A 12,133-nucleotide genomic window follows, 5' to 3' on the forward strand; every position below is an offset into this window, starting at 1 on the left:
TCCTGGACAGAGGTTGCACCATAACCCATCATTAATGCTTACTCCTTGCCACGTGGGTGCTGGCTGATGGGATGCCAGGGTCATTGCAGCGTGGCTACCGCTGGGCACCCTCCTGCCACCTCTCCAATATTAACCGAGGCAGGAAGGGCAGGCGACCGAGCGTGCAGCCCTGCTTCCATGCTCCCCTTCCAAGGATTTCTGCTTCTGAGCATAACCCTGTACTGGTCAGGCGTACAACAAACCCACGACCCCAAACCATGGTCCGGAGGTGGCACATCAGCTTGGGGCTGGTGCTATTTATTAACCATGATTTGCGTCATGGGGAAGATGCTGGAGACGTATGGGGGCACTGAGTGGTTTAATGGGGTGCCAGTGCCTGGAGGGGGTTTGCTCCCCTTGGCTGCCCCTGGAGCTGGGCTGGGGGCATTACCAGCCCCTTCCTCATGCCCTGAGGATGGGGAGAGGAAAAGGGACCCCCAATTTTAACCCCTCTGAGGGGGTGCATGGTCCCTGGCCAGGTGCAGGCTGCACTGGGGCTGAACTCAAAGGGATTGAGGTTAAATAAAGCTATCAGTGCAGTATGCTCATGATCTCCCCCTTCTATCGTGCCAGCTGATGCTGAGTGGTTCCATTTGCACCCCCACTGCTGTCACTGGGACTCTGAGTGGGAGTCTGGAAACCCCTGCAAATAAACTCAAAGCCAGCTAAGGGCAGAGCTGTAGGGGCCAAAATGAGGCCAGGGAAAGCCTTTCCCCCACAGCCATTTGCAGCCACGTGCTTTCTGGGCAGGATGAAAAGGCAAGTGGAAAACTTGAAACCAGCATTTTCTGTTGGAAAAATTGCATCCAGGGAAACTGTTCGGGTGCCTACCCACTGGGGAAACGCTGGCCCTAAAACAGCTCCTTGGGGAGCCAGTGGAGCAGCTCATTCTAAAAGGCTGTGAGTGATTCAGCTTCTGAGGGGTCAGGGCTTGGCTCCAGCAGCTTTCCTTGTCCCACCTTGTCCCACGGTGCCCTACTCACTTCTCCCTCTTTCCAGCTGCTCCAGCTGCCTGCGGGGGTGGGAGCAGCTTTTGGTACCACCTCCTGCTGCTCCGTGTCATGGGCATCGCACCCATCCCAGCTGCTGCTTCCAAGTTGAGGCCCCATTGGACACGGGAAAAGGATCTGAAAACCCCAATGCCTGGGGGCTGGCTCCTCTGCTGCAGACAGTGGCTTTTCTTGGGTTTTTCCGTTGGCCTTTTTTGGTTGCCCTTTTTTATTTTTTTATTTTTGACCTTTCCCCTCTTACTTTTTTCCCCCCTCTTCCATCCTTTTTATCCCATTTCATCCTTTTTTTGTCCTTATTTCTCTTTCTTGCTTTTATCATTTTCTCATTCTTTTCTTGTCCTTTCTCTTGTTCCCTCTTTCATCCTTACTTTAGGCCTTTTTTCACTTTTCTTTCTGACCCTTCTCCTTTTTTTCTTTCTCGCCCTTTTGGCCTTTCTTCTTTCTCACCCTTTCTCCTTTATTTTTCTTTCTTGCCCTTTTGTTCTTTTTTCTTCCTTTTTTTTTCTTTTCCTTTCCCTTCCCCCCCCTTTTTTTTTTTCCTCCCCCCTCTCCTCCTCTCCCACCCCTTTTCCCCACCTCCTTTTTTTTTCTCTTTCCAACCCCTTCGGCCGCCCCGGGGCTGCCCCTCAGCCCCGTGCCCTCGCCTCCCCCCTTCACGATGCGCCCGCGTCTGCCGGGGGGGGCCCCCGGGGGCACCCGGGGCAGGCCCGGCCCGGCCCGGCCCGGGGGGGGGCGGCGCCGGGGCGGTGCCGGGCGGGGAGCGGCGGCCCCGGGGGCCGTAAAGCCGCGGGCGCGGGGCCGGGGCAGCTCCGCCGCCGCTCGCCATGAGGGCAGCTCTCGCCCCCGGCGTCCGCCTGCTGCGCGCCCTGCCCCGGGACAGCCGGTGAGCGGGGGGGGGGGCTTCGGGGGACCGGGGCCCATCGCACCTCGCGCTGCACGTGCCGGGAGGGGACCGGGGCTGGGACCGGGGGCAGGGGGCACGGGGCAGGGGGCGGGGGGAGCCGCCCCCCGGGGCTGCTGACTTCGTTCCCGGCGTGGACGCGCTCAGCCCTCGCGGCTGTCCCGCCGGTCCCGAGCCTGGCCCCGGGTCGATTCCGTGCCGGGAGCTGCCCCCGCCGCGGTCGGTTCTGCCGTAACCCCCCCCCCCCCCGCCTCGCTCAGCTGCGGGAGCCGGGATGCGCACGGAAAGTTTCCCTTCCCCTTTTTCCCCGGCCACCGGCAGCACCTCGGTTGTCTTTGCAGTGCTGCCCTGCGATTTAATTCAATTTATTCAGAATGTTGTTGTTAAGCTATTTATTTTTATGGTTGGGGGGTGGGAAATCGTGATTTCTCTGCATTCCCGACCGCCCGCAACCCCCCAAAGCAGCGCTGTGCCCTGGCCCTGCAGGGCTGCTGGGTGCTTCTGATTCCTGCTGCCGGTGCTGGGAAGAAGTGAAACTCCGAGGAGGAGCAGCACCAGCAAAAGCACCCCCTCCTCCCCCCCCCAAGCTTTTAGTTGGTTGCTTTTGTTTTTTTCCCATGGGGCTGGTGTGAGCCATAACGCTCCTTGGGCTGGGATCTCCCAGCTGAAGCAATTGTTTCCATCGGCTTTGCTTGGCGCAGCATCCTCCGGAGACCCCCCCATCCCCACCTTCACCTGCACACCAGTGCACAAGCCCCGTGTTTCCCTTTTTTCTTACATTTAATTGGAGCAAACAGGAGGGATCAAAACAGGCAGTGCCCCCCCTACCCTGCTTCCCCCTTCTTTTTTCCACCTCAGCTTCAACAAACGCCGCCAGCAGCAATGTGAGTCAGCCACTGCTTCCACCCGTGGCCCCGCGTGACACCAGCAGCGCTGCCTCACCCCGTGCTGCTGGGGGGAGGCACCAGCCCCAACCCAGGCAGTCGCTGTCTGTTAGCAGTAATCCTGCTGTTATCTTTAATCCTGATGAAAATCTTGGGGACGGGCCCCCAGGTCTCCAGTATGGGTTAAATAAGAGCAGCACGCATATATCCAAAAATTGCGTTCACCTCCTGATAGCATTCATCCTGGCACCTCAGTGGTTCAGCTGTCTCTCATCCCCCTCATGTCATGTTTTCTCCAAAAGGCGTGATTTTTATTTTTATTTTTTTTTGGAGGGGGGCAGCAAGAAGCTGAGTTTTGCCAGCTGGGACAGTGCTGGTGTCCCCTGTCCCCATCCCACCAGCCCCAACCCCTCTGCTCACTCTCTCTTGCAGCTACCGGGGGCTGACGCTAGTGCTGACCTTCTTCTGCTACACCAGCTACCACCTCTCCCGAAAACCCATCAGCATTGTCAAGGTGAGTGATGCTGCATACCTGCCACCCCCCCCCCCCCCAAACCCAGCACCCTGGGCTGATCTCACTCCACTTGCTTTGTGTTCCCCCCCCCTATAGAGCCAGCTGCATCCCAACTGCTCGGCGCTGGGCGTGAACCCCCACAATGGCTCCAACAGCACCACGTGGTGCAGCTGGGCACCCTTTGGTAAGACTTGGCCTCCCTAATCCCCCAAATGCACCTGCATCTCACTGTGCCCCCCCCCCCTTGCTGGCTCTGTCCCTAAAGCCGGGGGTTGTTTTGGCCATTACCGCGTTGGGCTGGGCGGGCAGGGGGGCAGGTGCTCATTACGCTGGTGGCAATCAAGTGGTGTGCTCATGCCCTGTGCCCTGGGCCAAAGGGCAGGAGCAGCGTAGTGGATGTCGAAATTGGGACTAGACTGGGACCATTGCCCTGCTCCCAGCCCCACTGTGAAACCTCCGGGGAAGAGGATTTGGGGGTGAGGACAAGGATGGGGATGTGCCTGAGCCCTAATATCGTCTTCTTTCCAGACCAGGACAACTACAAGGAGCTTTTTGGTGCACTGGACAACGCTTTCTTGGTGGCCTACGCCATTGGGATGTTTATCAGGTACCCAGGGGTCATCTCGGCTCCTCTGGCTCAGCCCAGTGCCCACCAGTTTGCACCAGTCTGCTTGGAAAGCTGTTTCCCATAGGGATGGAGGTGTGCAAAGAAGAAACCAGCTCTTCCCTCTCTCCATAGTGGCATTTTTGGAGAGCGGCTGCCCCTACGGTACTACCTGTCAGGGGGAATGGTGCTGAGCGGGCTCTTCACGGCGCTCTTTGGCCTTGGCTATTTCTGGGACATCCACGTCCTCTGGTACTTCATCATCATGCAGGTGTGTCCCAGCCTTGTCCCACTTCAGGAGCGGGAAGCACCCAGGCATTTCCTCCCCGCTCAGTGTAGGCGCCGAAACTGCCAGCCCGGTTTGGCAAGCGCTGGGCACGCCTGGCCACCACTCCCAAATCTGCCCCGGGAAGGATGCAAACACCCCCAGGATTGTCCCACTGCCTCCTTTGGCCATGGCACCAGGAGAAAAAAACACCCAAACCGGCATGTTTGCTCTCTCCCTGCCAGGTCTGCAATGGGCTGGTGCAGACGACCGGCTGGCCGTCCGTCGTGGCTTGTGTTGGGAACTGGTTTGGGAAAGGAAAGTGAGTGTTTGTCCCTGTCCCTGTCCTCGCTTGCACCCATTCGTTGCTACTGACCCCACCACCTTGTCCCCACCAGGAGGGGTTTGATCATGGGCATCTGGAACTCACACACCTCTGTGGGCAACATCCTGGGCTCGCTCATCGCAGGCATCTGGGTCTCTTCCAAATGGGGCTTGTCCTTCATCGTGCCTGGCATCATCATTGCTGCTGTGGGTGTCGCCTGCTTCTTCTTCCTCGTGGAGCGTGAGTGGTGGCAACGCGCGGACACCCAGCACAGTGCCGAGATCAGTGGCACCACAGTTTCTCTCTTTGTCTATCTCCGAGGGTCTTGGTCACCCCCAGTAGCGATTTCCCATTGGTGACAAGCAGGGCTATATCCTTGCTTCAGCACTGAAAGTGGAGCAAGCACCACAGGGATGCTCAGCATCCTTTGGGGTCACAGCGTGGCTGCCTCGGTGCCATTCGCTCCTCATAGCCAGCCCAGCTCAGAAACACGTAGGAGGACCCCATGCTTTTTACCAGGCTGTTTTGCTGCCAGGGATGCAGGTCCCTGGGGGTGCAGCCCAGCACAGGCAAGCAGCTGGTGCAGGGCTGCTCCAGAGCCCCCAGAGATGCCCTTTTCTTCTGGCAGATCCTGACGATGTCGGCTGCAGCCCACCTCTGCATCACGTGAGTCAAATCGCTTCCAGCCTGCCCTGTCCTGGGTTGGGGGGGGGGTTGGTGGTTTACAGCAAACAGTGCCAGGAAAGTAGGCTCTTGCTGGCCACCAGCTCTGTCATCCAAGCTTGTAAACCTCTTGGTGTTATGTCAGAAATTTGAGCGATGTTTGCCTGTTGGGGAGGGTGCTCATTGCATTGGTGCAAGCATCCTATGAGCCAGTCCTTGGCCTGAGCCTTTCACATCCCAGCAGCAAATCTTAAGGTTTCAGCCCCGTGCAGTGACCAGAGCTGCATCTGCTTGCTTTTAGGTGATGTCGGAGGAGAAGGACCCTGAAGGGGTGACCTCTGATGATGGACCACTGGGTACCTCGGGCCACAGCAGCACTGAGCACTTGGAGAGCCCCAAAGAGCCATCTGAGGAGCCTGAAGCCATCAGCTTCCTCGGGGCACTCCGGATCCCTGTGAGTCCCCTGCTCCATACCCTGGTGGCAAAAAATTGGGGGAAAAAAAAATCTCTCCTGATGTCTTCTTCTCTCCTCCCAGGGCGTGGTGGAGTTCTCCCTTTGCCTGCTGTTTGCCAAGCTGGTGAGCTACACCTTCCTCTACTGGCTGCCCCTCTACATCGTGAATGTTGGTGAGGTTTGGGAGGTGCTGTGACGGAGCCAGGTGGAGGGAAGCCCTTCTCTGCACCCGGCCCCTCACCCGGCTCCTCTTCCTGCAGCGCATTTCGGTGCCAAGGAAGCCGGGGACCTGTCCACCCTCTTTGACGTCGGGGGCATTTTAGGTTTGTGGTGTGCCTGGGCAGAGGAAGGTTGGATGGGGATGGGCTGGGGACAGTCCTGCCTTGCCAGCAGCGTGATGGAAAGTCCCCTTCATAGGAGCACCGCAGCAAGGTCTATACCCTGCCTGTAGCACTCAGTGGGTACAAAACACACCTGGCTTTAGTTTTGTCACCCCAAGTGACCATTACAATACCTTTCCCTGGGTCTCTTGCTCAGGCTTGCCTTTTCCTTAAATGGTAAAAACACTTCGCAAGCACGGAGGAGAGCTGAGCTGAGTGCGGAGAAACCCTTGGCAGGGAGAAAGAGGCTGTTCATGGATAAAGCAAAGCTCTTCACTCTGATGTTGAGATATTAACATTGAGGGATCTCACTCAGAAGATGGGACGAAAGAGCATCCTGACACAGCAACCCATTTGATTTTGGGCTAATTCAGTGTGAAGCCTTCTGCTGTTTTACCCTTGGGACTGATGCCAACGACTCCTTTTTCACAGGAGGGATCTTCGCTGGGCTCATCTCTGACTACAGTGGTGGCAGGGCCACCACATGCTGCGCGATGCTGGTGGTGGCTGCTCCCATGGTTTGTGTCATGTCGGGGACAAAGCCCAGTTATGAGGGCCTTTCCTCTGTCCCCATTGCATCAGAGCCACTTTCCCCTTCCTGTCATTGGTCATGCATTTGGCTGGGATTGATCAGTGATTCCCGGGGTACACATCCAGACCTGGGAGCTGTAGAGTCCTCAACAGCTGGAAAAACACCTGAAAGGGATCTTTTTCTTCCATCGTGCTATAACTGCGCTCTGTCTTAAAGCCCGGGCAATGCTGTGGCAAAGCCTTGGGGGCCCACTGAGCCAGTCCAGCTTCCGTCGCTTTGCCTTGCACCCCAGAAGCCCACAAACGCAGCTCCCATGCTGAGAACCAGAGCACTTGCACAGAGCTCACTTGGCTTCGCCTCTGCAAAGCGCAGCTCATCAGCTGTAACTGCAGCCCAGCTGGCTTGGGGCTGGGGGCCTGCTCCTTCCCACAGCCCCTCCAAAGTTGGCATGCACCAAAACATGGCACACCATGGGACACGATAGCACTAGGGCAGGTCAGCAGCTGGCGAGCCATGCCAGGCTGTAAATTGCAACAGCCCCTCTGTCTAGTGTTCTGTCTGGCAGGCAGACAGCGGGACATGGAGCCAAGCCTGTATCCCTCTGCCCCCACCCCAGCTGATGCTCGCCCCTTCCCACCCCATGCCCTGGGTGCTGCTGCAGTGAAAACACTCAGGAAAGTGGCTGGGATATTCAGGAGGGGTTTGTCCTGTGTCTGTCTTCCAGCTCTTCCTGTACAACCGCATCGGACAGACTGGCATTGGCACGTCCATAGGTAGGAAGCTCCTTGGTGCAGTGGCTCCCATCACTGACAGGCAATGGGGCAAGAAGCTGAGGACCCTCCTGGCTTTATTTCTCCCCTGGAGATGGGATTTGGGGAAGGAGGACCTGGATGGTTGTTTGCTACCATTCGGGGTACCACTTTGCTACTTCACTGGGGAAAACATGATATAGCGAGCACCGTGTCTGTGCACAGACCAGGGACCACTGGGGAAAATGCACCCAGTGTCCTGGTGCTCCCTGCACACAGGCTGAGAGCATGCAAAGGCTCAACTTCTCTCCATGTGCCCCAGCTCTCGGCCTGACCCTGGGGCTGTCTTGTTCCTCGCAGCCATGCTGATTGTCTGTGGCGCCCTGGTGAATGGCCCCTATGCTCTCATCACAACGGCGGTGTCAGCAGATTTGGTGAGTCACGGGATTTTTGCATTTTTAGCTGTGTTCCCCAATGCTTCCAACTCACGGCAAGGAAGAGCAGGGCTGTTGTGCTGTGTGATTTTTTTTCCTATCAGCTCCTCACCTCCTCTGCCACATGACTCCACTCCTGTCCCCTTGCACATTCGTCAAGCACAAACCCAGTGGAAATATTTGCTCGTAAATCATCTGGGAGTGCTGCAACCCTGCTCGTGCCAGGAAGCAGCATTCAGTCATCCCGTCCAATGCTGGAAATTGCCAGCATGAATGGCACTTGATCTGCTTTTCATCCTTATGCCTTGCTCCTCTCTCCCCACAGGGAACCCATGAGTCCCTCAAAGGAAATGCGAAAGCCCTGTCCACCGTCACAGCCATCATCGACGGCACGGGATCCGTGGGTCTGTGTGGCTGAGGGGTGCTGAGCGCCTATTTTTCCAGGCGCTGTGAGGGGGTCCTTGTCTCTTCTTGCCCTTATTGGGGGCAGCCCCTAATGTGCCTTGTGTCCCCCGGCAGGTGCTGCGCTGGGCCCACTGCTGGCGGGGCTTATCTCCCCCACAGGCTGGAACAATGTCTTCTACATGCTGATTGCTGCTGACGTCCTGGCTTGCCTGGTAGGTCCTTCTGAGAAAGTGCTGCAGGGCTCCAGTGCAGCGTTCAGCCCTGCAAACAGGACTTTTCCCAAGGAAAAGCCTTAAAATGCATCTGCCAGTGATGGCACCTCGGTTTTCCTCTTGCAGCTTCTTGCTCGTGTGGTGGTCAAAGAGGTACGCGGGTGGTGTGGCTACATGGCAAGGAAGAGAGGGTACGTACGGCAGAGCCTGGCACCTGTGCTGCTCCGGACAGACGTTTGCTATCCCGTGCTGTCACTGCTGCACCTCCATGTGGGTGCCATGCCCCAAAGAATTCCCAGGGCCATGTCCCATTCCTGTGGGGACAAAGACATTGTGGGGGCATCGTGGGGGAGCTGCAGCCAGCAGTATCTCACAAGGCGCTGAGTGCACCCTACTTGTGTTGTTGTAGCTCTAGTGTGCAGCTAACAGAGTCAGTGCTGGATGGGAAGTAGCTCAGTGTGAGTATTGCCAGCCGCCCCCCCGCTTAAGCTCCCAGAATTAAATGCAAATGTGAGTCTGATTTGTCCTGATGTCTAGTTTGGCTCGGTGGGGTCACGAACAGCTGCTCTACTGATAGCTTTACAGCCAAGGAGGCAAAGGATCACAATGGAATGGCCAGGAAAGGGAGTGTGGGGGGGCATGCAGTAGGTCCCCATCTCCAGATGACTTGTGACACGTTAGCCCAGATGCCTGATTAGCAAAACATTGATTAATGCACTTGAAATGACCAATTGATAGGCCAGCATGCCCACTTATGCTAATGAGCTAGATTATGCAGATTCTGAGCCTGCTAATCAAATCTGTGGCCAAACCACTGTGGGGAAAGTGCACGCAATCTCCAAATCAGCACCGGCCATCTCCAATTGCCACCAAAACCTCTTTGTGAGCACCAATGAGGAAGGGGCCCTGGCCCCACAAATGTTTGGTCCTTTATGTCTTGTGTTTGCAGGTAAAAGAGCAATAGGCTGGGCCATGTGCTACGGTAAGTGTGGCCCAAATCTCCTGCTCCAGCCTCTGGTGGAGGGCTGTCAGGCTGGTCAGGGTGAGACCAGTCCCAGCCATGCTGGAGCTGTCCCTGCCTGCACCGCAGCCCTGCTGTTTCATGCTGCAGGAGCAGCCAGCTCAGCTTGCAGCAACTCTGTAATGCCTTCTGGCCTTTGGGGAGCACGTTGCCTCCAGAGCAGCTTGCAGATGTGCACATGCTGGGTGGTTTTTGGGTCACTTGCACTTTGGCAGAGGCAAAATGGTGGCTGGATGCCCTCCTTGTGCCTGCTTCTCCTTGTGGTGTGGACGTGGCACCCCGGCAGAGCTGCTTTTCCCTTCCCTCTCTCCTGATGCTGCGGATGGTGGAGGATGCCCTGGTACCTGGAGAGCAAGGCCAGGCTGCACAACGCTCAGCCACTTGCTTCTTTCCCACAGGTTCAAGCAGTTTTGATGTGCCCCCGCCAGCAGCCCTGTGCTGACAGAGGGAGGAGAGGCCAGGGCAGGCCGGCACCACGCCATGGCCACCACCACGCTGGCCCTGGGCCCGTGCCACCGCCATCTTGCCTCAGAGGGAGGAGCCAGCTGCCCACTTTTCTGGGCCAACTCTGTGCCATCAGCCATTTTATCAATAAAGAGGTGCGAAGCCTGTGTTGCCGCTCCATGCCCTTTCCACCCCATGGCAATGCTTGGCCAAGTCTTCCTGGAGGCTGGGGTGGATCACGTGTACCAGCACTCGGTATTTCAGTATGTCGGACCAGGAGGATGGCGCACCAGCACCTAGAGCACTGCCTCACCGACAGCACCTCTTATTCTTCATAAAGGACATTCCTAGGCTGTTTGCTGAGCCCAAATTAAGCTGTTTTTGCTCCTTGTTGCTCAAGCAATTCACAAAAACAACCACAACAAAAAAAAGCATTTTTCTCAATTCTGCCATTTAGCACACAAAAAGGGACCGGTAGCTAGGCATCAGGCTTCGAAGGGTGGATCCCCTCATGCACCGTGGCTGCTCTCCCTTGCTACAACGCAGGAGGCTGACAGTCTTCGTTAGCCACCTCCTAATTAGAGGAGAAGTGCAATGGGCACGGGCCTCTGGGTGGAGGCAGGTCCAGGAGGCCTCATCAGTGCTGCCTAATTAGTGCAGGGGCCAGCTGTGCTGCCAGCTGTGTGCTGGGGGGGGGCTCCACCTTTGGTGCACAAGGGGCGATGGCAACCAGCGTCTGCCATGGGCTGATGTTTGCATGCAGCTGGCGGCTGAACTCCGGTCAACCTCACCTCCTTGGATCTCAACCCAAGGAGAAAACATCTGGGCCCAGTGTTCTTTTATTAAGTGCTGATTTCATCAGCAGAGGGGAAAAAAATGGATAAAAGACAAAAAAAAGACCTGCGGGCCAGTTGGACAGGCTCCCCGTAAATCCCCAGTGTGGGAAGCAGCAGCTGGACAGCCACGGCCATCGCTACGCACTGGGCCCCAGGCAGCCGCACTCACTGCTGGGGCTCTGAATGTTCCCCCCCAGTGGAGAAAACGGGGAAGAAAAATGCTGGGGCTCACAGAGAAAAGTGAAGATGCTGCTGAGCCCAGCTAAGAACAGTTGTTTTAGTACACATGGGACTACGCTTTCCTTAACAGCCAGCCACATTGTGGAGGAGGACGGGGAGGCTCAAAATACACGCTTTAAACACGCAAAAATCCCACAAGCAGTTCCACAAGCTCTGACATACACAGGGGGAGCTGTTGCAAAAGCAAGGGTTTTTTCCTTTTTTTTTTTTCCCACCTCCTGCCCTTTCTTGCAGCAGCCTGTAGTTTTTCTGGGATGAATTTAAGTTGGGCTGCGTCCCTCTCCAGCTGTGTTTGGAAAATCTGAGCAGCTTGGCTGCGGCTCTGGCAGTGCTGCTGAGAGTGAGACGAGAGGGCAGACAGCCTGATGCAGTTTTAAACAGCATTCATAGAAAAAGGAGCCAAATGCCAAAAATAAAACAGATTTCAAAGACCAAGGGGTGGGTGGGAAGCCAGGGGCATCCCCTGGGTTTGCCCTGGCCAAAGCCAAGCTCCGCATCGCAGCAAAGGCTGTGCAAGCCCGCTGCCATCCTGCAGCTGGGAGGAAATACTGCGCTGCAAGTGAGCTCATTCAGAGCCTCCCCTTACCCCCCTTTCTGCTTTCCACCTGGGAAAAGCAGAATTTTATGGCATGAAGGCTCTCTGACAGCGACGTGCTTCAGGCACATGTGGGGAGCAGTCACCATGTGCCATTCCACAGCTGTCCCTGTCCCTGTGTGCTTTCTGTCCGTGCCACCAGCACCCATGGCGATGCAGAGAAGTGTGCTGGGATGGGGCCATGCATGCTTCGGAGGGACACCGGCTGCAAAGGTGAGGAGGTGGCGTGGGGAAGGTCCGTAATTACCCATGCAAGGAGCAGCCAGCAGGCGCTGAAGGGCTTTTTAATTAGCAGCCAAAGGCAAAGCGGGATTCAGCAGCAGGAAGCTGAAGTCAGCAAAGTCAGGGTGGAAATAAGAGGCCAGTTTTTACCAGTGAGGGTAATTAAATGCTGGCAGAGCGCAGCACGAGGCATGAAGAATTGCCATCACTCAAGGACCTTAAATCAAGAAGCGCAGATTCTCTAGCAGACACTTGTGCTCCCTTTGGCCCCGCTTGCTGCCCAGCAAGGAGGGAGCAGCCACTCCAAGGATGCCCCTCGGCTCGCACGAGGCCACAGCAGCCAGCTGGGTACCAGCATCCCCACGGCAGAGCATCCTTGCTCATTTCTAATGAGCTGGGCAGAC

At 56.6% G+C, this 12,133-nt stretch overlaps 1 protein-coding gene across 4 annotated transcripts; it reads left to right on the forward strand.

The window, feature by feature from the left end:
- Positions 1–1,771: 1,771 nt before the first annotated feature.
- SLC37A2 (solute carrier family 37 member 2) lies at positions 1,772–10,003 on the forward strand. Of its 4 annotated transcripts, XM_027444230.3 has the most exons (20): positions 1,772–1,932; positions 3,267–3,348; positions 3,445–3,532; positions 3,877–3,955; positions 4,088–4,223; positions 4,463–4,539; positions 4,616–4,782; positions 5,171–5,208; positions 5,507–5,659; positions 5,742–5,832; positions 5,920–5,982; positions 6,472–6,557; positions 7,296–7,344; positions 7,681–7,754; positions 8,080–8,158; positions 8,274–8,371; positions 8,498–8,562; positions 8,781–8,829; positions 9,321–9,353; positions 9,791–10,003. In XM_027444230.3, exons 1-18 carry the CDS (start codon positions 1,874–1,876, stop codon positions 8,821–8,823), a joined length of 1,527 nt encoding a protein of 508 aa, XP_027300031.1. In that variant the 5' UTR covers positions 1,772–1,873; the 3' UTR covers positions 8,824–8,829; positions 9,321–9,353; positions 9,791–10,003. The 4 variants fall into 4 exon arrangements, with proteins under 4 accessions (XP_027300031.1, XP_027300032.1, XP_027300034.1 ...); XM_027444231.3 differs by lacking the exon at positions 9,321–9,353; XM_027444233.3 differs by lacking the exon at positions 8,781–8,829.
- Positions 10,004–12,133: the final 2,130 nt, after the last annotated feature.

Source organism: Anas platyrhynchos, chromosome 25 (genome assembly GCF_047663525.1).
Source record: "Anas platyrhynchos isolate ZD024472 breed Pekin duck chromosome 25, IASCAAS_PekinDuck_T2T, whole genome shotgun sequence".
Taxonomy (NCBI): Eukaryota; Metazoa; Chordata; class Aves; order Anseriformes; family Anatidae; genus Anas; species Anas platyrhynchos.